The 23820-nt window shown below is 34.9% G+C and overlaps 1 protein-coding gene across 4 annotated transcripts in view; it reads right to left on the bottom strand.

Annotated features, from left to right (window-relative positions):
- Positions 1-23820, bottom strand: part of LOC115223924 (regulation of nuclear pre-mRNA domain-containing protein 2) — a 161517-nt gene that overhangs the window by 24398 nt on the left and 113299 nt on the right. For 2 of the 4 annotated variants that reach the window (XM_036500386.1, XM_036500387.1), the window contains exons 7-9: positions 23185-23360; positions 21645-21915; positions 21280-21297 (exon numbers count right to left, since the gene is read on the bottom strand). In XM_036500386.1, coding sequence (XP_036356279.1) covers positions 21280-21297; positions 21645-21915; positions 23185-23360 — 465 coding nt within the window. The remainder of the gene's footprint in view (positions 1-21279; positions 21298-21644; positions 21916-23184; positions 23361-23820) is intronic. The other 2 variants (XM_029794662.2, XM_029794671.2) reach the window with 1 other exon arrangement.

Genomic DNA, 23820 nt, shown 5'->3' with positions numbered 1-23820 from the left:
TTATCAATGGTAATAGAAAGGCATATCCTGTTCTTTGTTAACTTTTAAAAGTGCACTGTACAGTTAAGTTTTCTGTCAGACAATTTCAGTGCAGTATACACTGATAGGTCTCTCTCTTGACATATAGTCTATCTACTAAGAGTACTCCACAGTTTGGTTATGCTTCCCATTGTACATTAATGATCTACTTGCTGATACTTATAAATACATACCCTTCTATGTAGATGATACCACTCTCCACATTTAAAACCTTTTGCAGCACACAAATATCATTCACCTCCAACCTAACCAGTTTATGTCAGACTTACAATGCTGACATGAATAGAAACCTTGAAAACAATTTCAATGGGGACTGGAAACCTAACGAATACTAGACATATTAGATTCACAACACATTCTTCCTATGCTTGAACACACAAGCAATGCCCTCAAAATTCATAATCTCTGATGATCTCTCAGAGGCCATGCATTTTAAAGACTAGGCTTCCACTGCAGAAGCCAGAACATATTTTAATCTTGCACCTTTGGAAAAGTGCTCTCACACTTAGGATGCTGCTGCTGCTGCTACAAAAGAGAGAGAGAGGAGAGAGAGAGAGAGAGAGAGAGAGAGAGAGAGAGAGAGAGAGAGAGAGAGAGAGAGAGAGAGAGAGAGAGAGTGAGTGAGTTTAGCTAATTGGCAAAAATCCACTAGAATGTTACAATTACTATCTCACAAGTCTGACTATTTCTTCTCTCAGCTAGTTTTACTGCAACTACAATGACTTCCACACTTCTGAACTTAAGCTGCTTATCATCACCTCTTTGGCACACCTGCTGCCCAAACTCATTGCCTTTACCTTTCAGACCACACAACAGACACTTTTCCCAATCATTCCTTTCTAAGGTGCAACCCTTAGAATTCCTCTCTTGTCTACCAATGTCCTCCCACCAGGCATCAGTTTACAGGAAGCTCAAACTGAACATCAATTCCACTACTCTGAGAGGACCTACAAAGATTACGAATGCTCCTTTCTGACTTGCATACATATAAATTATTATCATTAGTTATTGGAAAGTGACAATCCATCAATGATTACAGTTAGCATGTGTGCAGTATAGGTTGAGAAACTACAATAAAAACACCAACATTACATACACATGTAAATGTTCATGTGCACACTCACACTCAAATGCAAAGGCTAGTATCGGGTAGAACAAACTTGCTCGTAAGAGCCACATGTGATAAACTACAGATGTTTGAGTTACAAGATATGAACAATATTTACATACAAGTTTATATTCTTCATCATCATCATTTAATGTCCGTTGTCCATGCTGGCATAGGTTGGATGGTTTGATCAAGGCTGGGAAGCTGCACCAGACTCCAGTCTGATTTGGCATGGTTTCTACAACTGGATGTCCTTCCTAATGCTAACCACCCCAAGAGAGTAATGGGTGCTTTTATGTGCCACCAGTACAGGTGCCATTAGCATGACACCAGTATCTGCCATGACTGCAATTTTATTTGGCTTGATGGGTCTTCTTCTCAAGTACAACATAATGCCAAAAGTCTCAGTCATTGCCTCCATGAAGCCCAACACTCGAAAGGAGCTTTCTACCTGCCACCAGAAACAACTACTTTGTGTCCGTGAGGCCCAACACTCAAAAGGTGCTTTTTACATGCCACCAGCATGGGTACCAGTTATGTGACACCAGTGCCAGCCACGACCCTGATTTCACTTGGTTTCAGATATACATGTACACAATAATAATATTCACTCGTAAATGTAATTGATAATGTGATTTAGTTTCAGTCATTACCAAGTATACATATATACCAAATGCTTTAAAAATTTTGACTGGTGATTGAGTGGCTTTAATACAATAATAAACTATGAGAACATCTTAGAAAAATAGTAATTTGCATTTCAGTAAATAAACTAAAACAAAAAATTAATTTCTTATTGATATTTGTCTTTAAATATCTGAAAACATGAGGGAAATGTATTTAAAAAAAACAAAAAAAACTAATAAACTTAGAGATATTTCAATCAGATACCACTAATTACACTCTTGTAAAATTTTTATGACAAACAGACAATGCTACAATTATCAGATTATTTACTGCAAGTAAGAGCTCTTATGGGTCTCTATCTTGGCTGTAAATCATTGAAAATCCAGGTGATATGCTGTCATGGTTGAACAAATTAGTTCTGCCAAGTGGTTATTAAGGATTTGCATGATACTTCAACTTCACAAACTTAATTACAGATAGTGATTCAAAGTAGCATGTTGCGCTGACAACTGAGATGGATTTCGCACTAGTTTTCTGTAGTTTAGAATATATTATTTCTGGAATTTGTTTCCAGAACTTGATTACAAACTGGGATTTCCATTTCTACAGTAGTTGATTATGAAACCAGATGCTAAAGAATCAGACATCTTGCACTGACACATCATTTAAGAATGGATTTACTAGACAGGTGAAGCAGTATCTTACAATTTATAGTCTTATATTTCAATACCACAGAATGAATTTACTCTCTTACTGAGTAAGATCAGAAACAATTATGTTCTTCCCCAGCAATGCCAAGTCGAGATTTTGCAGAAGATTCTTTACTTCAGTAAGAAACGTCAGAACTTGCATCCATTCATCCTTTCCAGTTGAGAATAAAGACTTTTCTTTGAGAAAAAAATAATAAAAACATGGCTGTGTGGTTAAGAAGTCTGCTCCCCAGTCACATGGTTTTGAATTTGATCTCAGTGTGACATCCTGGCCAAGTGTCTTCTACTATAATCCTAGGCCAACCGAAGATCTGGTAAGCCACACAGCTGTGCCAAGCTCTTGTGTCTGCTTTGGTAGGTTTTCTATGGTTTGATGCCCTATTTAACACCAACCACCTTAGAGTGTGTATTGGGTGCTAGTGAGATTGCCAGCTAAGTTGTAAGACAGAAAAGAATAGGAAAGACAAAAGCTACCCCCCCCCCCCCCCGCCACGATGAGTCGTGGTGGTGGAGTATTAGGAAGGAGGAGGTGGTTTTATATTAGGTGTTGAAAGCTTAAAGTATGACAGAGGGACAAGCATAGGTGTGTTGCTATAGATAAGATACACTGCTACCCCACATTATAAAGGGGGAGAGATACATACATAGTAGCAATTGGGAAGATGAAGACAAGAAATATCATAGTGGTGGAATGCCAGAGCAAACTCTCAGCAAAGCAGAGCACTCCCATATTTCACTACTCTGTAGCTTTCTAACTTCCTTAAGTTTTAATGTTATTTTGAGTTTATAAATGCCTAAGAAAAGGAAAGTGGGAGGAATAGTTAAGTAAACTGATCCAAGTTATGTTTAATGAAGTAAACAGTTAGGTGAGTAAATGACTATGTGTATGCCATTTGCTGAGTGAACCTTGGCTGCTATGAGCAACCACATGCAGGCTGTTGTTGAATTCCAGTTAGCCCTGACCAAACAGACCTCTTATGATCAAAGGATTCCAGCCATGACCATCCATCTTTTTCTTATGTGAAAGACACCCGTGACCACATTATCTAACACCATTCTCTAAGACAGAAAGATGCGATTTGAAAGGGATTTGATTGTTATTTCTAGTAAGTGGAGTGTGTCTTAACCTGGGTAAAAGTGTTCTCTAGAAAGTATTGTAATGCACAAGAAAATGGTTAATATCAACAGGACACTCTACCTTGGTTGTGAATAGAATATAAATAAAACTTTCTGTTATCAGTGACAGAACAAAATAAACATCTCTATCTTTGAAAAGAAATAAAACTGCTGGTAATATTTTCTTTCACATACTTGGCTGAGAAAGGGTTGAGCATAGTAGTAGTACAACTGTTAGCTAAACAGAGTAATAGATTATGAAACTGTAAAAGAAGAGACTTCTGGCTCTGTTCAGTACAGAGCCTCAAGTCTCCCCATTTACAGTTTTGAACTTGGTAGTTTTAACTCTTAAAGTCTTGTACTATAAGTAACTGCAACGGTTGTCGAGTCATGATAATTACAATTCACATAGTACACACAACTATAATTCAGATTGTGCTGTTGTTTGTGACCCCAGAACAGGTATTATGCACTCTTCCATGTGGGCCGCAAAATTTAACTACACTTTAGAAAGAATTTACAGTTAAAAGACTTCCTGTTTGCAAAATGTGTTTATTTTTTGCTTCAATGATTGAACTTCTTTGGATTTTTATTTTTCTTCCTTCTATTTTTAGAGAAAGAGGGCTTGGAATTAGCAAAAATAATTAAAGTGATATTTCAGCATCATCTGTACACACCAACAATCTAAGTGATATCGGAGATTTATGGATTCTGAACAGGAGTGAAGTTATCATAAAGTTGATCATAATAAAGGCATGTTTTGGAATGCTTTTTCTCAAGGGAGTCACAGAGACTACTGGAACACAGATTCAGCTGAGATAAGACAATGACCAGAAACTGATATCTTGTAAATATATATGAAAACACCTACATGTAATGAACTTACCAATATTCAACCTACCTTGGAAAGTGACATGACAACATATAAAGATCAACAGGTAAAGAAGAAAAAAATCATCCACAATGTGTACACTTATTTGATCCTATTTATTGTTACTATTATTTTGTAAAGTATAAAGATGAGAGTGTTGAGCAACAAAACATGGAGAATCACTGATGTAGAGACTCTCTTGCTGACTTATACAGTTTCTACGAGTGTATGTGGTTAACATGTAAAAGCATAATAAAATAAAACATTTCGAAAGTGAAATTGTCAACATGTGGTATGTAATTATCAGTATTAGACATAAATTTATAATTTAAACCCCTGCAGCAATTTTAACAAAACAAAGCCTACTGAATTAAAGAATACCATTTTCATCTTTTCAATATTTTATATCATATTACAATTGTGGTGCAGACATGGCTGTGTGGTTAAGAAGTCTGCTCCCCAGTCACATGATTTTGAATTTGATCTCAGTGTGACATCCTGGCCAAGTGTCTTCTACTATAATCCTAGGCCAACCGAAGCCTTGTGAATGGATCAGTTAGATGGAAACTGAAAACAGTTTGGAGTGTGTGTTGGAAGTTGGTGCACTGTTAGATGAAGTAGAGACTATGAAGTAACCTACATATCATAGAAACAATCCTTATTCATTATTTTATGTTTTTACATCAGCATTCGTTTAAGGTTAAGAAGAATTTGTCTCTATCCTTCATCTCTTTGAGTGAGTTTGAATCAAGAAAATAGAGATAAAATGAAATAATGTACAGCATTTATTTAACCTGAAGCTGTACTTCAACTCACAATAGCATCTTTCAACTACTACACTCATGTTGTAGTTTCACTTATCCTCATTTTCAATCTGAATCCACAAAGTATTACTCTATGTTAGAGGACCTAGTGGTCATGACCATTTGTCTGCCTCTTTTCCAGGTTAGGATGATGTAAATCTGATTCCTAAACCCATTTTATTAGTTGGTGACTAAATGATTGTCTGGTTTATATAAAAGAAATTTTAATATCACATTATAAAACATTGTGTCATACACTGATGTATGGAGAGGCTGTATATGTAGTAAAAGAAATTTTGAAGGAGCAAGACTCGCATGTCCGTGATGCAAATGAATTTACACATAAAGGTTAAGACTTACTCCTTTAAAATTTCTTCTATCACATACACAGCCACTACAGACATCAGTGTATGTCATGATGTTTTATAATGTGATATCCAAATTCCTTATTAGGATTAGAACATCTTTGCTACTTATCTATCAGGTGCTTTTCACAAAGCCTAATAGATTGATCCTTCTACTTAGCTGCTATTGTTACAAGAAATGCATGCACAGAAAATATAGTAGTTGTCACCAGCCTAAGCTTAATAATTACTGCTAGGAAATCTATGGTGATTAATTGCACATAATTACACTGTGTAACAAAGGTTTTTGTCCTTGGGTAGCAACTGTTATTTTCTATTTGCTTAGCCTCAGAAAGTATGAAAAATGGCTAATATTTCCTTCAAACATTGTTTTTGTTACATTTATTCAAACCCTAAAGAATCCCTCTCAAAACATGGATATGATGCTCCCCAACTACTGTTACTTGTGATCAGAGATGCACATGTCAGTCGCTAAGGTACATGCTCAAGTGGTTACAGCCAAGCAACTGACAAGCAAATCTGTGGTATTGAGCAGAATATTTGCTTTAATGATATTTCTGCTTCAGCAACTCAGTGCTTAATTTGTCTGAAATGTAATGGAAACTAGGTAAGTTTCAAAACATTTGATATCCAAATCACAAAAGCAAAGTTTGAAGGGAATAGTAGTCATTTCCTTTGATTTCTAGATAGACACAAATAGGAAATAACACTTACTGACCAAAGAAAAAAGTAGGGATTATACAGTATTATTTGTATCACAAAAGATTTTTATATTTGAAGGACAGCTATAATACTGATCAATATAACTTAATATTTCAATAATTAAATAATCTTTATGGTACACTTTCTGCAATGAATGAACACTTGCATATGCATGTATATGTATGCACATACAAAGAGTTTTACACTGAATTAATAGGAAGTACATGGAAAAGAGCATGCAAGGTATTTTAACATTTTGCTTATTAGTGGAAATTAAATATAAAGAAAAAATAACACCCCAGAGTACAGGAGGCTGAAATACCAGACAAACTATTAATTTGCAGATGTTGACCCAGATGCAGAGCTTTCAGAAGTGCAAAGTGGGAATTAACGTGAATAATTACTAAGTTATAGTAATAATAACTTTCTCATTTTTGCAAAACCAGCAGCTATTAAATTTAAATATAATGCTCCCTTCCCTCTCAAAAATTCCTTGTCTTGCAAGTTACTTGGTGACCCTGCTGTTGAGGGTGCCATGTGAAAAGCATCCAATCCACATTGAGAAATGGTTGGCATATGGAAGGGCATCCAGCTGTAAAAACCATGCCAAAACTGACCTTGCCTGTGCTGGTGCCACATAAAAAGCACTCAGTCCACCCTGTGGGGTGGTTGGTGTTAGGAAAAGCATCCAACCATAAAAAACTATGCCAAAACAGGCACAGATGCCTGAGGTAGTCTTCTACCTGGTCAGCACCTGTCAAACTATCCAATCCATGCCAACATGGAAGGTGGACATTAAACGATGATAATAATGATGATGATAATATTTCTAATTTTGACTCCAAGTAGATGACTTATTTCATCATTCAAAATTAGACTATCTCTATACTTCTCATAATTAATCATTATTTGTTTGCCATTGTGAGTCTGATAATCTTTTGGGAGCAAGAATCTACAGAAAACATTACATCTATGTAGTGTACCTAGACAAAGACAGGTTAAACAAAATTTTTCCTAATGCTGTATCCATAGAAAAAAAAAAATCAGTATGGCAAGCAAAGTGTTCATCAATTATACAATGTTCCTGCTATTTACAATAACAAGTTGTAGGGTCCTATGATACCGACTTACAACAAGGTAGATTTGATCTTACAGGTATGTAGATCAGGTCAGTGTATGGGAAAATATCTTGTCAAAGAATTCAATGTAGTGTTGGGTGCTTAAACCTATGTATGAGGGCCAAGTTCCTAATTTGAGGATACCTGCCACCCTCCACCCTCCCTACCATCAGTCTTGGAGGTCCTAAAAAAATGGGTCATATGCACTACTCTCCTTCCTGATTTAGCAACTAAACAAAACAAATATAAAGGAGCTTTTGTTATTACAAGCAAATATGGAAATCCATTGGGTTACTGATATAGTCACTTCAATTGTGGACTAAGAATGATTCATAAGCCAACAAAAGTAGAGAGATAGGTACAGCCATAAAATTTGTTCAGATCCTTCATCCATCTATCTTCTTTACCCATGATTCCTGGGATGGTTGTAGGAGCAGAGTCACCAGGTACCTCCTCCATAAGGTCCTATTAAAGAATTATGTGCTAAATGGTGCTTGAATTTTGAAATCTCTTTTCTCCAACAAAATCACTATGACCATCACTATTAGTGTTGTTATAATATGCTCATTATCCACTGGAGGGTTTGCTACAGTCCAAGTCATTTCTTATTAGGACTATTGCTCCCATTAACTGGTACATGTCATTTGGCTTGGTTTCTATGGCTTGATATCCTTATCACCAACCAGAGTATACTGGGTGCATTTTCTTGTGGCACCAACACTTGAAACATTAAATAGTTCTCAGCAAGATAAGACTATACTTGTATTAAAACTCTGAAAATAGCTGGTTATTTAAATCTAATTTCATTTTCATTTATAATTGTGGTTAGCTAAATGGACAGGCTGTCAGACTCAGCTGTTTGTATTTTGTAACTAAATCCTACTGAAATGAACTTTGCTTTTCATCATTCTGAGGTTGATAAAATAAAGTACTAGTCAAATACTAGGGTCAAATGTAATATTATTTTTCTATGAGAGAAAATAAGTTTTGAAATTCTAGCTTCATTTAGTTCATGATATTTTGATAAAAAGCACTAATATATCTGAAGAAACTATTGATATTTATATGATTTGCATGTAAAATAATCTGAAAAACATAGCCAGTCAATAATGAAAGGCGAACAATTTAAAATGTATAGGATCTGAACAAGTCATATGACTACTTGTGTCTCTGTACTTAACTGAAAATATCTTTTCTTATCTACAGATGAAGTGATTATATCAATAAATCTCTTAATTCAAAAATTTATACAACTGAATTTGAAGAAGTATTAGACTCTTAATGCAGAGTGAAGATAAAAGTTCATCTTTGCAATATGACGTCCCAGGTTCAATCCCAATATAAGGCATATTGAGCAGAGATCTTTACTATAAACTCAAGAGTGAAGTTGGATAGAACAGAAACTATGTAGAAGACCACTAGATGGACTGTGCTTGTAATTCAAAAGTACAGCTTTGTCTCATATTCTTTTACACTGATTTGGCCTATGGGCTAAGAAGACACTTTCTGCAGAATATTCAGTCATATATTAGTATAAATGAAAAAGTAGATCAGTTCATTGAACAACTGAATGTTCATTGTTGAAACTGACGAAGGATACATTACTATAGCAAGGAGAAAAAAAATACTAGGTAAATCATACTTAGGTTTTACTAAGTAGCAAATTATTCTCTTACTTGAAAGCCAGAAACATGGTGAACAATAATTGTGAAATCACAAAATAAAAAGGGCATGTTAAATACAGTTGAGTAATTGTTTGATATGGAACAGTTGTGATAAATAGATTTAGTTATGTGGGTGAGTGCAATACAAAATCAATGATAATTAAGGAAAATTTGAATTTCCTCTCGCAGGAGAATATTTTTAACCAAAATACTAATGAGCAGTTTTAGAGAGTGATGCTGACCTATTAGAAACACCTCAATGCAGACTAGTATTAACACTGGCTTCCACTGGAACAAATTTTTTTAGTTACATATACAGGGTATACCTCCAAAATTGGCATCATCTGTAATGTGAATATCTGAGCAACTACATGTCCGAGACATAAAATCATGCACACCATCTGTGACATGACACATGTCAAGTAAGTAGTCCAGCTCCTGCCAAACATGTTGTAGCATGTTATTGTGTAACATTCTCCAGCACCTCAGTGATTATCTGCTGAGTTCCTCTAGGCTTATAGGAAGAGGGGGATACAGACCAATCCTTCAACATAGCCCCATAGAAAAAAAATTACAAGGTGTCAAGTCGGGTGAACTTGGTGGTCATTTCAACAGTACGTTGTCATTATCACTGGCATGCCAGATCAAAACTTAGTTTTTACACATTTTGTTAAAATTTGAGGTCATTTGGGAGAGAATTGGCTACATTACTAGACTGCGAAATGATGTCAATTTTGGAGGGACACCCTGTATATCATCGTTTAAATGTCCATTTTCCATGCTTGCATGGACCAGATTTGTTGTGACAGATTTTCTATGGCCACATGCCCTTCCTACCACCAGCACTCACTTGTTTTGAAGGTAATATTTCCTCATGTTTTCATGGACATTTCACCATCCAGCTACATCTATGCACATATGTACATGTGTACACACACATACATACATACAGATGTTATATCAATAGCATTTAGACAGATTTAAATATAAAACGCAACTTCTCTAATCCCCGCCACCGAAATTAATCCTAGTAGAAGACATGAAAGGATCTCAGGAAGAACATAATGTAATCCAGAAAAATCCAACTCAAAGATATATGTTCTAAAATCTCAGCCTACAAGATGTTAGTTAATCCATCACTTGCATACCAGCATATAGAGCATATGCTCTAGAGCCTCCATTGCTTCTGTTGTCTTGATTGTTTTCCCAGTGCCTGTTAAGAGACCTCAGTTTTTTTGTTGTTTTTTTTTATCTTCTCTTTCATCTTACTTGAGTCCATCTTAATTTTGTTTCTGCATACTCATTATCTGGTTGTTGCAGAACATGACAAGCCAAATGCATTCTATGTACATTTACCAGGTCTTGAAGTCTTCATGATAATAGTCTTCTTAAAACTTCATTTCTATGGATTTTCCTCCAAGACTTTTATTTAAAGACAGTCAACTCTTTGACGATTTTCTTTTCTTCCTTCTTTCACTTGCATATAGCATTGTCGATAGTTTGATGGAACAGTGATCCCTTGTTTATCGCAGTAGATTTGTTCCGAGACCGGCTGCGATAACTGAATTTCCGCAAAGTAGGGACACCATATTTACAGTATTTATTTAACGTGTATTTGGACTTTTAAAACTCTCCCTGTACTGTTAACAACTCACCCATTACAGTAGTCTATAAATAACAAACACAACTGTTAAGCAATAACACTTTAGATTTTTAAAAATATTGTTACTGTTACACAGGCCAGATTACAAAATAGAAAGCTGTGATTCGTCGTCTCTCTCCATTGCACAAATCCCAGCCCATCTTAAGTTCAAATACCCCTGTATATGCTTTTTTGCTATTTTGCTCTTGTTTTGTTGTTCATAGACTAGGAAATAATATTTATTATTAATATTTTAATGGATTTAATGAAAAATTTTAGGTGTTCATATAGCTGATTAAGTTGTTGAACGATGAGGACCAAGTGGTCGTTGCTCGCGCCGCTGTCATTGTACACCACTTAACCAGAAATGATGCTAGCCGGCATGTTATCCTTAATTCTCCACAAATGGTTGCGGCTCTTGTACGAGCCATGAATAATACAAAGGATTTTGAAACCACTCGTTATGGAGCTGCAGTTCTCCATAGCCTCTCACAACATAGACAGGGACTTCTGGCTATATTTAAATCTGGAGGTATTCCAGCTCTTGTAAAATTACTCAGGTAACCTTTTCAATCTTCGATACTCTGTTACTCGTTTCACTCCCAGTCATTGGACTGTAGCCATGCTGGAGCACCACCTTTAAGGGTTTTATTTAACCCTTTAGCATTTAAACCGGCCATATCCGATCAAAAGTATTCTGCCTGTTTTATGTTCAAAATGGCCAGATCTGGTCTCTCACACCAACCCTACAATATCGTTTTAAAAATTAATAGCTACCTCATCAAAATCTCAAAGCTACAAGATAATTCCTGATTAGTTCAAGGCAATGTAGATGAAAAAGCATTAATTTTGGCAGAATAATGTGAACACTAAAGGGTTAAACAAATCAACCCCTAGTACTTATTCTGTCAGTCTCTTGCTGAACTAAGTTACGGGGGCATAAACACACCAACATCAGTTGTTAAGCGATGGTGGGCAAACACATACACATGCACACACATATATACACCAAGGCGGCAAGCTGGCAGAAACGTTAGCACGCCGGGCGAAATGCACAGCCGTATTTCATCTGGCGTTACGTTCCGAGTTCAAATCCCACCGGAGTCGACATTGCCTTTCATCCTTTCGGGGTCGATTAAATAAGTACCAGTTACGCACTGGGGTCGATGTAATCGACTTAATCCGTTTCTCTGTCCTTCTTTGTCCCCTCTGTGTGATAGCCCCTTGTGGGTAATAAAGAAATATATATATATATACACATGCGCACGCACACACACATATAATGGTATTTTTTCGGTTTCTGTCTACCAAATTCACTCACAAGGCTTTGGTGATCTCAAAGCTATAGTAGAAGAGACTTGCCTAAGGTGCCACACAGTCATGTCTGCAAATTATATATCTATGTATATAAATTTGACATGGGCAATTCTTTCTTGTCTTGGGATTCACGATCAAACGGCTGGGTGGAATTGCGCGAAAAATTACACAGATGTATAGAATGATCTGGGGGTGATGCTGGGCTTTGTATTTTTTTCATAGTTCCCCTGGTTACCAAGATAATCTACTATAATAATACTCTTGTGTTTATGAATGAGAAAGGAAGGCATGATAGATGAATAAGGAAGGAAGTGGTGATGTCATACTTGGTGGTGGGATGAGGAAAATTGTACGCTGAAAAATAAATCAAACAGCATTTCAACTCTGTGTGTATGTAAAGGAGGGGTTATGTGTGCGCGTGCAATGGAAGTGGGATGGTTCATCGTTGTTCACTTAGTATTTGGATTTATTTTTTGATTTGGTTGAATCTTGGTTGTTGTTTTTTGTAGTTATTTTTAGCATTTTGACAAAAAAGTCATTCTAAAATTGTTTTTTTATGTAAGCATGCCCAAACAAGTCAAATGCTTTCACAGAGCAGGTTTTACAGCTACATCATCCAAACCGACCAGGTGAAACCAGGCTTAGCTGCTAGTATATATATATTTGGATTAACTATATATATATATATATATATATATATATATATATATATATATATATATATATATCAACATAAATAGGACCTACTCAGCTTATGCAAGGAAAAGATAATGTAGGTGATGTATATCTATATATACATCAGTTTTGAAATACTTGGACAGATTTTCAATTCAAGGTAGAAAGCTGACAAAATCATCATTTAATGTCCCTCTTTCCATGTTGGCTTGGGTTGGACAGTTTGATAGGAACTGACAAGCCAGAGGGCTACCGCAGGCTCCAGTGTTGACTTTGACATGGTTTCTATGGCTGGAGGGAGACATTTCTTAGCACCAGCCATTTTACAGGGGATACTAGGTGGGTTTTTTTTTTGCTTTGTTTTGAGTTTTTTTTTTCGGCATAGCACTACACCAGTGAGGTCACCAAATGCTTGCAAGACAAGACATCCCTCAACTGAGTGGGATATAATCTTGCTTTCCAATTTTGGCACAAGGCCAGCAAATTCAAGGAAGGAAGAAAGTCAATTACATCAACCTCAGTTCTCAACTCGTGCTTATTTATCGGCCCCGGGAGGATGAAGGGCAGGGTCAGCTTTTGCAGAGTTTGAACTCTCAATGATTCTGCCAGTTTGCTGCTTTGAGTGGAATATAATATTGAAGGATATGAAAGTATGGTAGAGGAAGGCGGCGAGCTGGCAGAATCATTAGCACGCCGGGCGAAATGCTTAGCGGTATTTCGTCTGCCGCTACGTTCTGGGTTCAAATCCTGCCGAGGTCAACTTTGCCTTTCATCCTTTCGGGGTCGATTAAATAAGTACCAGTTACGCTCTGGTGTCAATATAATCGACTTAATCCGTGTGTCTGTCCTTGTTTGTCCCTTCTGTGTTTAGCCCCTTGTGGGTAGTAAAGAAATAGATATGAAAGTATGGTAGAGGGACAGAAAGTTGATGGAAAAAACAAGGGTTGTTCATAGGAAAGGCATCTGGCAATTAAAAAAATGAATCTCCCAAAATATCTTGTCTAACTCATGCTGGTATGGAAATAAATTATGTATATCCGTTGAGGCAAGTGAGGATCAGAATTGAAATCGATCAATGGAAATTGCAGATGTGTTACCAGTGCCGGTGGCATGTAAGAGAACCTTCCGTTTCGCGACCGTTGCCAGCACCGCCCCGTTTCGTGTCCGTTGCCAGCCTCGCCTGGCCCTCGTGCCGGTGGCACATAAAAAGCACCATCCGTTCGTGGCCGTTTGCCAGCTCTGTCTGGCACCTGTGCGGGTGGCACGTAAAAAGCACCCACTACACTCTCGGAGTGGTTGGCGTTAGGAAGGGCATCCAGCCGTAGAAACACTGCCAGATTTGACTGGGCCTGATGAAGCCTTCTGGCTTCACAGACCCCAGTAGAACCGTCCAACCCATGCTAGCATGGAAAACGGACGCTAAACGATGATGATGATGATGATGATGATTTTAAAAATCCGCGAAATCATGAATCCGCAAAGTAGTGAGGGATCACTGTATTGTATATGTAGATTTTGAATGTTAGTGTCCAGTGTATTCATGGACCATATTTTGTACATTTGCAGAAATGTTGTTGTCACTTATTTACATTCTGAATTTGACAGTGAGTATCTCTGTCATTAAACAAAACACTACCAAGTATGTGAATTAACTCATATGAGAAGTGAATAAGCACCGACAGAAAACCACATTAATTCATGAAAAATTTAACATGAAAATTCATCAAAACTCTAAAGGAGATCACACAAATTATTTTTAAATGTGCAGAGTTATTACCAATCAAGACAAGAGAATTTAGTGTTAGAGTCTAGCAAAAAACAACATGAAGCATTTTAATTGGTAATATAATACTTCAGGAATTGGTACAATCCAAAAATCTTTCAAGACAACTCACTATTTGTTTTCTTTTGTAGTTTTGAAATAATATCCAGAAATAATTTACTGGTGTTACTATTTCTGTGTCTATCAAAAGAAACAATTTTTCTGGTATTTAATCAATTGGGATCATATCGTGGTTTTAGCACAGCTATGTTTTTTTGGGAACAGATATTTGTGAAGACCAAACTGAAGTTTACTATTACAATTATCATCACTTGCATTTATTTGCATGGATGAAACTAAAATTAAATCCATTGTGACTCTTCCATGCTATAAAGGTCTGGCTGAGAATATACAACATACAACAAAATGTAGCAAATATAAGATCAGAACAGTGTTTAGATATAATACAACACTCTATAGTTGTTTTATCAAATTTAAATTTATTCAAGAAAAGGCTGCAGACAGGGTTGTGTAGTTAAAAAGTTCACCTCATAACTACATGGTTCTAGGTTGAGTCCCTCAGTGTGGCACTTTAGGTAAATGTCTTTTACTATAACACTATAAATCAATGCCTTATGAGTGAATTTAGTAAACGGAAACTGTGGAAAATCACTGCACATGTGGTGAGTTGGGGGTGGGGGTCCATTTGTGCACAACCCTTTGTCTCAACACTAAACAACCAGTGTTAGTTTGCTTACATCCCCATAACTAAGCAGGTCAGCAAAAGGAGGTCACCAGACTTTAATAAGTGAGCACTGGGGTTGATCTGATTGACTAAACCTACCAAGACAGTATGTTAGCATGGCCGTTGTTCAAAAATTGAAACCACTAAAAGAGTATACAATGTCCCATGCACTTATAGCAGAGAAACAACAGTGGAAAGCTCAAAATACAAGAGAAGTCAGCTACAACAGAACATCATATACTATAAAAAGCATATGTTATAAAAACTGTAATAATATACTGAAAATAATGTTTCCATTATAGGGAAAGAAACAGTGGAAACTAGAGAAAATAAAAAAAGCAGTTCATACAGTGTTTTGAGAAGATAATCAGTAAATATAGCACTGAATTTAGCCTAATATAGCTGATATTACCAAAAATATGTCTAAATATAATTTAAATCGACATAACTATTCCATGGGGACTACAGCCTAGTGGATAAGAACATAGAACTCTATATTTGAAATAAAGACTCAAGAATCTCCAACCTAAATTCAAGCACATATCAACAAACATGGTAAATATGGAATCTGATATCACAGGGGGATCAAAATGATCAAAATGGTTCATTAAGACAGTTAAATCAGTGAAAAGAATTGAATATTTATAGATATAAATTGAACTGCATTCACTAAATAAGATACTCATTACAAAGAGATTATCTTCAATTCAATGAGCTAAATCGACAGATCTAATGCTACAATGTCTATTTTCTGTTAACATCAGCATTGAAAGGCTTCTAACGTATCATAATCATAATAAACATTGGCAATTTAGTTTGTGTCTAATACATGCTTAAACAAACAAGTAGGAGGAGGAAAAGATTGTGTGACACTTTCGACAAAATAAAAATATTTTAGATAAAATAGAATAAACAAACATGATATGACTCTAAAGCAAACATTCATCTCTGAATGAGGTATCCTGAAAATATGGGTTGTTTTCTTATAAAGTTTTAAAATATTGTTAAGTCAATTACTTTTTCACAAGAGGGAGAGATACGAACAAAACCATAACTTGGGGATTTAGTCGTGGGGGGGCAGCAACTTTATTTTCCTATGTCAAACACAGATGAGGCACATATTTGAAGCACAAAAGAAGACAAATATAGCAAATCATTCAAAAAGATATTCAGATATTTAGTCGCATAGGCAGACTTAGCCATGCAGTAAGAAGTTTGCTTCCCAGAACCATTGTTCTGGGTTAAATTCTACTGTATGTCACTTCGAGCAAATGTATTCTGCCATAGTCCCAGCCAACCAGAGCCTAGTAAGTGATTTCAGTAGATGAAATAAGCCCATCATATATATATATGTGTGTGTGTGTATACATACATACACATGCATGTATATATGTGTGAATGCACATGTACATGTGTTACTGAATTCACCAAGTAAGTGGTGTCCTTTCCTCCAAATTTTCCATTAAAACAGATGAGGTTTGGCAACAGGCAGGGCACCTGGCTGGAGAAAATCAGACTCAACAAAATTCTGCCTGATTTATGCAAGCGAGTATGGAAATATAGACATTTAAATGATGTTGATAACATTCACACATTTACACGGAAAACAATTATCACAAGAGCAATGCTTCAAAGCAATAACTATACATGATTTTTTTCCACAGCAAATTATTGTGATTTGTCATCAAACTTCTTTTACATAGCTGAACTGCTTTTTCTATGCCACCCCAACCCATTAATTTGGACTTTTACAGCAAAGGATAGAGTCAAAAATCTCCAAGTCAACAAATGCAAACTAAAAAGCTGTTTGTAACTGTCCAAATACTTCTCTTACAATTGACTTCATCATCATCATCTTCATCATTTAATGTCCGTTTTCCATCTCCATAAATATTCTGTCATTCTCTTATTCTCACTAACCCTAATCCTTGTTTTCTTTCCCTTCCATACTTTAAAGTGTATACCCTGTTCTTCCCAATATACTTCAATCCTCTCTCTCATCACCTTGCCTAATGCTGACACCTATTTTCATTTCAGTCATGAAGGCTCTTTACTCTCACAAGTTACAAGTCAATGTCATTAGTTCTGGTGCCTTGAAAAGCACCCAGTACACTCTGAAAAGTGGTTGGCATTAAGAAGGACATCCAGCCATAGAAACTATGCCGAAAGTGAGACAGATGAGTAAGAAGTGATCCTCTGAATTGTTGTATACTGTCCAACTGGCTAATCTTTGTCAACATGGAACCTGAATATAAAATGTTGATGATAGCTGAAAATCTAATGTCACCATGGTTGTGAAGGCCAACATTCTGAGCTTTTATATCATCACTTCTTCCCATGTCACTCTCTGCCACTTTATCATTGAATACTCAATAGTTGTATGCATCATGTCTATACCAATGCAGTTATTACATCAAGACATACTGGCCAATATTTTTAATACCTAACTATTTTTCTAGCTCAGTTGTGCTGTACCTTTAATGCAAAATAACATCCTGCAACAGATGTAGCAGCTTCTGTACTATTCTTTTGAATAACCTACATGTTTTGTATATTTCCATAGATATTTCATAGCAGGGATGTGTAAATTCTTATATTTAAATCTGAGGATGGTTGATCTCCTTTTAACTCAAAATAAAATATTGCAAGTATAAGACACTTTTTATGTTGAAAATGACTGTAGTTGAATAATCAGTGATAGAATTAAAATAAACTCAACCTAATTGCCACAACAAACTTAGAAATATATTAAAAACTTGATGTAGTTAGCTTTCTGTAAAAAATTGATAAATTTTCATTTTTAATTTAAAGCCTCTTTTTAAAACCAAACGTCATTCTTTTAGATGTGTTAGCCTATTACTTTTCAGAGACCCTCAAAAATTTTCAACAAATTTTGATAAATTTTACTAAATATATTGTTTTCCTTAGTACTTTTTAATTACTTTATAAGTCTTCTTAAAAGCTACTCTCATGACAAAACCCACATCTCTAATCTCCAGTATGCATAATAGAGATTACCATTGTTTAGCAGTAGAAACCTTGAAAGGCTACAATAAAAATAAATATCATATAAAATTAAAATGAAACTATATATTATCAACAGTCCATATTCACTAACAATGCGTTAAAATACACACATGTGTGCGCGCACACACATGCATGCACATACACACATGCAAGTACATTGCTCTGAGTATTCAAGACAAACTTAAAGGCTGGTTACAATAACATTATCTTAATATTTGAAGTCAACATTCAGAAATATTTTGTAACTGAATTGTTCTAAAACTGCCATGTTGAAGCTATCCTTGAACTATGGCCAAACCAGAACTCAAACAATCTTTTTGACAAGAGTGAAATGTTTAAATCAGAAACAATATGCTTTATATGTATATTTTAACTATGTCAGCAAAGACGTCTATAATTTTAATGGAAAATTAAACAAAACTGAAAGGGTTTAATAATAATAATAACAACAGTCACTGTCATCATTTTACGCCCACCTTCCATGCTGGTATCATGCTGGTCATGATGATCTGAGATCTTATTTCCATCAATGCTCTCCTGGATGGGTCGACATCTTGCTTGTGCATTTCAATTTTGTCTTAGATTCTATGGCTGCATGCCTCTCCTAACACCAACCACATGCAAAGTGTACTGGAGGCATTTTTTTCATGGCCCCAGCACTAGAAAGGTTACCATGTCTTTGATTAGCCTAAGAAGTCCTCTAAACTTCAATTTATCATGACACAAGCACTGATGAAGTTACCTTGTATCCAATAAGACTGAAGAAGCCTTGCTATTTTGCTAAAGGCAACATGACTGAACAAGGTGAATAGAACAGAGAGTGAAGGTAGAAGAACCTAGATTGGTGGGCAAGGAGAGTAAGGGAGTGATTTATGTGAGATGGTAGAGGTAGGGATGAGAAAGAGAGTGGTGGATAGCAACAGAGGTGGACAATGGATGTCAACAACAAAACTTAAAATAATCCCACTTAGTACTTAATAATTTACAATGAAAATTATGAGATACAAAAATCTTATACTTGATCATAAATAATTACCAGAATCCCTTTGTTGAATAAATAATACAAATGCAATGAAATAATCGGCTAATTTTCAGGGCTTAGGACAGATTGCTTACAATGAATCCAAACCAAAGTATAGTAATTTTTCAAGATGACGCATTCTAAATATTTCCCCAGATGTTCACCAAAGCATTCTCTACTTAAGAAATCCTCTATTTTTATGCCAATTATATTCTAACACAGGTAAAGTTATGCTATGTGTTACACTGAACAGAATTTTGAAATGTAGTATATCCTGAGTACTGAATCATAATATCTTGGAATACTCAAATATCTGTCTTCACAATTCCATTAAAGACCATCAATCTTATCTGCTATCATACTTTATAAATACAGCTTTACTAATCCTATGTGTTTTCGAGAAGGCTTACCAATTCTTTTTGAGAAATTTAACAAACCAGATTAGACAACTTTTATGAGATTATGATCACAAATATTTGTAAAAGAAACAAATTGAAATATACACTGTTAAATTGAAAATAATATAAGCATGAAGCTAGACAGATGTGTTTTAAGAATAATTACATACATGCAATCTCACTCTCACACACATTATATTAATTATAACTAGATTTATAATGTCACTACATACCCTGCTCAACAATTTGTTAACGCATGTTTATTTTCTTTCCTAATATTTATTTTCTTATATTAAGATTATATTTCAGATAGAAATTAAACACACATTCTACTGTCATTTTAAGGTTCCTTTTCTCATGCTGGCACGAGTTGGAATAGTCACAAATGTTTCAGGCAAACAAAATATTCTGGAGAGAGAGAGAGAGGGGGGGAGAGGGAAAGAGAGAGAGAGAGAGAGAAACTTTGTAGTGAAAAGAGTGTTGGGTAAAAACAATTATTATATAGATAATTTGGTAGTTTTTAAGAGAATTATATTTTTAATAATTTTTCACAATGTTTACTCTCAAATCTGCCTGACTGTTAGTTACTTATAAATCACCAACCACCAAAATATTAGATGATATTACTTGCTTATTTGAAAAGACTAGGTAAATTTCAACTTTCATAAGGTATTTGCTTGTTTAAAGCATGAAATTTATGAAAAGGGTCAGCTTTTGCGAGTGTATTGGCTGCGCCCCACTAAGATCAAGTGACAAGAAAACAATGGAAAAAAAATTTTTTTTAACACCTTATTCTAACAGTAACAACATAAAATACAATAAAAGTTTACAGCTTACAGACGTAATTTCAACTTTCTGAAGATAATTTCTTAATTTGATAAATTCTAACAAGCCTTACATGAATGTTTTTTTGTTCATTTCAACAAAAAATTAGATTGTCACTGGGAGGGAGACTTTATTTAAAGAAAAAAAAGTATTATTTCAGTATCTACATAGGCTCTTACAACATATATTTGAAATTATCAACAACATAATACAAGTTTAAAAAGACAAATAATTCACAACCTATATTTAAAACATACAATTAAGTTGACAAAAATCAGAAGTGGAAAAAAAAGTAAGCAAATTAAATAACAAAATATTATAAACAAATATCAGTCTTAAGCAACTTCATGCAGAAGATGTATATGAGAGGTTGTATGAACACAATAAAGGAACCAGACTGACATTTAGTAAAAGTAAAAATGAATCATGCCATAACTGGATGAAGTGACAAATTAACAGATTTGCAAATTGTAAGCCCAACCCAAAAGTGATATCAAAGTAGTTAAGAAATTCAGAGCCACTAAGGGAGTTTATCTTTAAGTGTGTATTTTGTGTGAAAGTACATGTGCATTTATGTATGTGAATAAAACTTTTACGTAAGTAATTTTTTAAAATTTATTTATTAACCAGAGGAAGTTGGACTTAATTTAGTAAAATATAAACAAATTCTTAGTACAATAAGCTAACGATTAAGTTTAAACAAATGCTAAAAAACAAAAAGATATATATAAAAAAATTACTTACCAGTTTCATTGACAACAACTAAAAATGAAACAAAAATTTAAATCATTATCTATACCAAACAAGGATATTTTTTTTTTTTATTATAGAGTATTTTTGTTATTTTTCAAAGTACTAATTATATTTATGAACTGAATATTAAATGAAACTTATTTATATCAGATATATCATGGGATTTCAGTTAGACAAGGAATATGATTCAAAAATAAACCTTTAGAATGTTAAAATAAGTTGCTATTACCAAAAGAAGTCAAGTAATTATGTGTTAATTTTCTACTTAATTATACAACAAATTTAATAGAAATTACTTATGAGTTTTAGAATAACTTGTTGGCTACAAATGTTATAAAACAGGAAAGGGACATTACCAAAAGTATTGAAAGGTAAAAGCTTTGAAGCTAAGTTACCTAATATATTTCGAGTTGCATCACTTTCATCATTGTCAGAATCAGAAAGTTCCATATCAATTGCTTCTGTGTTATCTTGTTGTGTATCTACGTCTGCTGGTGGAGTACTACTAGGTGATGGAGCATCAGGTGTAGGTGAAGGCAGAGGACTAGCTGGATCTGGTAATGACAACTTCAGTTCATCGAGTTTCTTTTTCACAATTGCAACTCTAGAACCAAAGTTTTTATATGCCTAAGTAAAAAAAAAAAAGAAAGAGAGAATATTTAATTCGCGAGAATAAAATAGATACACAAATAACTGTGTTTGATCTTAAGAAACCATAAATTTAAAAATACCAACACAATGAGATTAAGATAAACATAAGCACCCCCACACATACACACTATTTTATTGGTTTTAACCATTTGGTTATGGCTGGGGACACCACCCACACACACACACACACTCTCCCACTCTTCAGAACCAACCCAATCCAACCTTTGCAAGTCACAAAACCCACTTATCAATTCAACATCTCCACAATTTATCCTACATCAACATATCATCAATTAACCACATTTGTAAATCTCAATGTTTAAGATAGCTAGTTCATTGAACCTCTGCCAACTCTATGCTCACTACTTATGATAACATGACTGCATGTCACTCTTAACCATTTAGATTTCATACACATTCTTATTCACCTGGTCAATTAATACAAACACTTAGAATAATAGACAATGGAAAGAAAAAAAAAAGAAAAAAGTCAACATATATTTCATACTTTTTAATAATGAACAACAAATGTTAGCAGTATTTTCAATCAAGTGACTGATTAATATTATTATTATTATTATTCTAGTAAAGCTAAATCAAAATAAAAACTATGAGTGACAAAACCAACAAGTCAAGGAACTCAGTTTTTAAAAATTGTACAAAAATAAACTAAATACACAGATGTCCAAATACTTTTTCTCACTTGTATAATTTTATTTGTCAAATTCATCACTGTCATTTTATTAAACAATCTGCCAGTTACTTATAAACTCTAAGAATACATGTATCTAGAGGTGACAATCCAATTATCACTAGATACTGCTTCTTAATAAATACTCTATTAATCAGTCCATATTTTTGTCTCAAGATTCGTTCCAATACCTTTCAATGTCTATGCTGATACATACAAACATTCACCACATATACATTCTAAACAATCTGTTCACTTCATATTCACCAAAACCCAAGTCTGTGCCTTATCATTTTTATTCAGAATTGTTTCTTCCTGGAATGATATTTTTGCTTGCATTATTTCACAAACCACAAGCCTGCAATAAATGAAACTTAACATAAACTACACTAACGCACTAAGTTCTCACTGTGCTCCAGTCGACAACATATTAAAAAGGTTACAGCTAATGTCCAGCAACAGATTACTAAGTATTTAAAAGAAAGCAAAACAAAAGGAGGAAAAAAAAACATTCAGTTTTGTAGTCTCAAGATTGTACAAAGACATGAACATACATTGGCAACTATCTTAGCCTCCCGATACTGGTCTTCATAGAACAGTTCACTCTGCTCAAGCATGGTTATCATGGCAGTCCTATGGTCTATCTCTTTCTGTAAACTCACAACGTAGTCATCCAGTTTGTTACAGGCATCTTCAAATTGGCGTGAAAATTCTTTTCCATGTGCTCGGTCTACAATTGAAAGGAAACAGAACAAAATCATGTATAATTCATCATCATTATTTAATGTCCACTTCTTTACACTTGCATGGGTCAAACAGAATTAAGGGAGACAGATTTCCTTTGGCTGAATGTCCTCCTTGTCACCAACCCTCACCTATTTCCAAGCAAGATAATATTTTCCAACGGCTAGATATGTTTTCCATTGATGACCAGAAACGAACAACCTCACTCATATGACAATGCTTATTTACAATTATTCCATGAAGTCTAGACAAAGGCATTCATATATACACACACACACATGCACAAATATATGACAAGCTTCTTTCAGCTTTTATCTACCAAACCCACTCACAAGATGTTGGTTGTTCTGGGGGTACAGTAGAAGACACTTGGTTACGGTGTCACACAGTAGGATTGAACCTGATCAGGAAGCAAACTTTATGCCTCTCTCTCTCTATATATATAT

This window comes from Octopus sinensis, linkage group LG2 (genome assembly GCF_006345805.1).
Source record: "Octopus sinensis linkage group LG2, ASM634580v1, whole genome shotgun sequence".
NCBI classification, from domain to species: Eukaryota; Metazoa; Mollusca; class Cephalopoda; order Octopoda; family Octopodidae; genus Octopus; species Octopus sinensis.
The sequence above is the reverse complement of the archived record's forward strand: the minus strand, read 5'-3'. Positions and strand labels throughout refer to the sequence as shown.